The 3,605-nt window shown below is 44.0% G+C and overlaps 1 protein-coding gene across 2 annotated transcripts; it reads left to right on the top strand.

Moving 5' to 3' along the window:
• Positions 1-400: 400 nt before the first annotated feature.
• On the top strand, positions 401-2,383 carry LOC115678857 (protein DELETION OF SUV3 SUPPRESSOR 1(I)-like). Of its 2 annotated transcripts, none has more exons than XM_030602322.2 (3): positions 401-534; positions 805-938; positions 1,961-2,383. In XM_030602322.2, exons 2-3 carry the CDS (start codon positions 848-850, stop codon positions 2,089-2,091), a joined length of 222 nt encoding a protein of 73 aa, XP_030458182.1. In that variant the 5' UTR covers positions 401-534; positions 805-847; the 3' UTR covers positions 2,092-2,383. The 2 variants fall into 2 exon arrangements, with proteins under 2 accessions (XP_030458182.1, XP_030458183.1); XM_030602323.2 differs by having other exon boundaries at positions 464-603.
• The last annotated feature ends 1,222 nt before the right edge of the window (positions 2,384-3,605 follow it).

Below are 3,605 nucleotides of genomic sequence, written 5' to 3'. Positions count from 1 at the left end.
CGTCGGCAAATTCCGGTCAATTTTGATCGGAAGGACTAAATTGGCACAAAAATAAAAAGGTTTATGACTAAATTGGCACCAATGCAAAAGGTTTATGACTAATTGGCACCAAAAAAAATGTTTAGGACTAAATTGCACATTCAATGCAAAAGGTTTAGACTTTTGTGGCACTTTTCCCTCGAAAGCAGACAATAATCAAATGGGGTTTGCAGAAATCAAAGATCCCACAGAAACATGATCCGAGTTTCTTCGATCCATTGTCTCGACGGAGAGGCTTAAACACGTCGATCATCATTTACACGAGGAGAAAGATAATAATTCTACCATCGATTTCAAATTCTCACGTTTCCCCCTCCCAAAGTTTCAGCCTTTTGCTTGAGGGCCAAGCCTCAATCTCTCTCTTCTTGGGCCAGTGGGCCTCGAAGGGAGGGCGACGGCCGCATGATCTATAAAAAAATCGCTCTTTGCGGGGGATTGCGTGCTACGTTGGAGTTTGCTCGAGAGCACCAGCATCTGGAGATTCGATTCAAAGAGGTAAGCTTTGGGCGGCGATGTTTGCTCTCTCTGCTAGTTCGTGAATCTTTCGATCGGTTCTTGTTTGCGGTCGGTTCCTTTGGTTTCGGTCTGAATCTGGGTCGTCTTGTTCTTGTTTTCGACGGTTCCGTTTGGTCGGTTTCTTGACCTAATCGCGCGTGCTTTGGAGTTGCAAAATTTCGTTTTTCATCCCCACCCCCACCCCCGTCGATTGCGATCGCGAGACGGCGGAGCTTGAGACTGTACTTTTTTGGGCCTCCCCTTTTGCAGGTGTTCTGTTTGAGGGAGAGGGTGTTCTTGATCCGAGCTTGAAATGGCGACCGAGACGAAACCCGCGACGGAAGAGGCGAAGATGGACCTGTTCGAAGACGACGACGAGTTCGAGGAGTTTGAGATCAACGAAGGTAACTGCTTTCTTCGGCGGAGCCTCCTGCGTTTCTTGAACCTGGGCACGCGCCGCCTATGGTTCGAGCGCTTTCGAGCTTAGTTCATATGCGCGAGAAATGGGCATGTTAGATGTAATCGAGCATTGTTTGTCTGAACTCGGTTGGAGGGAGGTTTAGTTCTTTCACGAATTCAGCTCTAGGGAATGGCCGCGAGGAGGTAAATTTGTAGCTTTAGCGCAGGTGATGAGCTTCTGAAGGACGAGGGATGAGAATTTCATTGATGAAATACCCTAGCTGTTATTGTAGCATGTTGAATCCCTTGGATGTGCTCGTTTTGATCGTCTGTTTATGTTGGTTGGGTATCGGTCATTGAGAACTATTGCGTTTCTACATCGGGAGATCCTATATCTTGCATGCTCTATCCACCGTTTGAAGCGTAGGAGAGTTTGTCGGAGAATCGGTATTCTATTTGCATGCTGTTGTTGAAAGTTGTAGGCTGTGGAGACATTTCGAACGATCTGCCGGAGCGTCACAGAAAATTGCCAGCTTCAAGTATATCATTTTATCTCTAGTAGGACAGGCGATCATAGTACTGAAATTCAAGAATATTGGGGTTGCTAAACCGATGAGGGCAATTCTTTCTCGTACTGGTCTTTTTATCCAGATACAAATGCTTAATAGGTGTTGCTGTCAATTGCTCACGCAGCAATGCGGGCCAAGATGTCATTTATTTCATGTTGTAGGGCCAGACCAGATTCATTTGTGCTTCTTTGGAGGGAAGATACATGAATATTTGAGGATCTTACTACTTACTCTGTGTGTTTATGGCCTGCTTCTGCCTCTTTCTAAATGTAGATTCTTGCAGTCGTTTTTGCCCACCATCTAATTACTGTTCAAGTAGCTTATCATCTTTCTGTTGTTTTATTGCGAGCGGCTTCCATTTGTTCCAGATAATTTGACTTTTCTTCTCGTCCTCTTTAGCTGATCATGACCGCCGTTCAATTCTTTAATTGTGTTTTGTTCCCAAAATTTTTTGACAGAATGGGAGGATAAAGAAGAAGGGAAGGAAGTGACTCAGCAGTGGGAAGACGACTGGGATGATGATGATGTCAATGATGATTTTTCGCTGCAGCTGAGGAGGGAGCTTGAAAACAATGCTGAGAAGAACTGAGACAGATTTGGAGAAATATGCTTGCTTTATTATGTTTCGCCTTCTAAACTTGATAGACGATTCCTGGCCTTTTCTTTCTTTTCCCCTTTTTGAGAACATCAGCGAGCGAACTTACTTAGTTTGAAGAAATGGAATTGTGAACAGGATTTGACTTCGAGCGTTGCTTCACTTGAATAGACAATTGTACTGGTAGAGAACTCAATTCTCTTGTCTTCTGACGAGGATTTGAGAAGCAATCAAAAGCGCACGAGTTAAGATCCTATTCAGTGTGTCTATAGCAATATAATTTTTAGCGGTGTCTGTCTATCTTCGACTTTCTGGGCTTCTGAATTGGCGTGAAATCATACAGCTGTGATGGGCTAGTCTGTTGGAATACTAGAGAGCTATTTTGCTTTTTCATAAAAACTTGCTGCTGATGACTCCTCTTGATTTGTCACTGACAGAGTGCTTGTCCTGCAATGCAGTGATTAATCAATTAGGGGGTTAGATTTTGATAATCTGTTTGTCTGTATTTGTGCATGTGCGCAATCAAGTGATGATTGATATGAACTGCCCGCACAAAAAAATGGCAGATTGAGGAGATCTACATGAAGTTGCATGCTGTCATTGGTGCAGAGATCTGCAGGCCTTTGTAGATTCCATGCCTTTCAGAGTTTTCATACGCTGGATTGGGAATAACATCATATGTAATTATGGAGCATGAGGTCGCTTAATTGGTTGTCTGGTGAAATTTGGGATGTGACATGAAACTGTGTCTGCATTGTGTTGGGTACTACTTTGTTTGCGTAGCGTTTGTTTCTTAACCGTACTTTTGCTGCCTTGTAAGAGTGACTTCGGGTACAAATACAAACGAGGAATAATTAGGTATCTTGGACAACCCTTCCTAACATCTGGCCCGTTGGACCGAGCTGCCTGTCGAGCTGCGGTCCTGGTTGTACCGTCGGTTTGTTATTCTCTCTTTGGTGGGTTGTGCGCAGGCGGTTCCACGAGGGCCTGACGTAGGCCATCGCCCTCAACTTCCATCGGGAATACGATGTGCGGTGCAATCCTAGTTTGTTTTAAAACTTTGTTATCTCGGCGTGCCTGCCATTGGTAGTCTTCATGGATCATTTCGATATAGCATGCTGGAACACTTTAGGGTACTTTTTTGTCCAGTCCTCCTTGATGTTGGTTCTGGATCAAGTCTCAATGAGCCTGTTGTGTTCAAAAAATCTTGTCCTGTCTTTTCTGTTGAGAAAAACAAAAAGGTACCCGAAGCTAAAAGAACGATGGAATGTAACAGTGCAATGTCTCCCAAGAAAGTGCAAGAACAAGCTACAAGTCGTGTGTATTTTATAAACAGAAGGGAGAAAGGAAACAAAAGAAGGCCTAGATGACAAAATGCACAGCTGAACACAACCTCTGTTTTCCAGCGCACCATCGCCATATTACCAAGAACAGGTGCGGAACTTTGACACCATTGCCTTGCTCTCATAGCCCTACCACTCAGAAGAATAACTGTGTAACCTTTTTCT

This window comes from Syzygium oleosum, unplaced genomic scaffold (assembly GCF_021117445.2).
Source record: "Syzygium oleosum isolate NSW1041296 unplaced genomic scaffold, Sole_v2.1 Sole_v2.17, whole genome shotgun sequence".
NCBI lineage: Eukaryota > Viridiplantae > Streptophyta > Magnoliopsida > Myrtales > Myrtaceae > Syzygium > Syzygium oleosum.
Note: the sequence above shows the minus strand (reverse complement) of the source record. Positions and strands in the feature narration are given on the sequence as shown.

Coding starts and splice junctions, on each gene's coding strand:
- LOC115678857 (XM_030602322.2), top strand. CDS start 848: ATGGCGACCGAGACGAAACCCGCGACGGAAGAGGCGAAGATGGACCTG. Junction 939..1,960: donor GGAGTTTGAGATCAACGAAG/GTAACTGCTTTC, acceptor ATTTTTTGACAG/AATGGGAGGATAAAGAAGAA.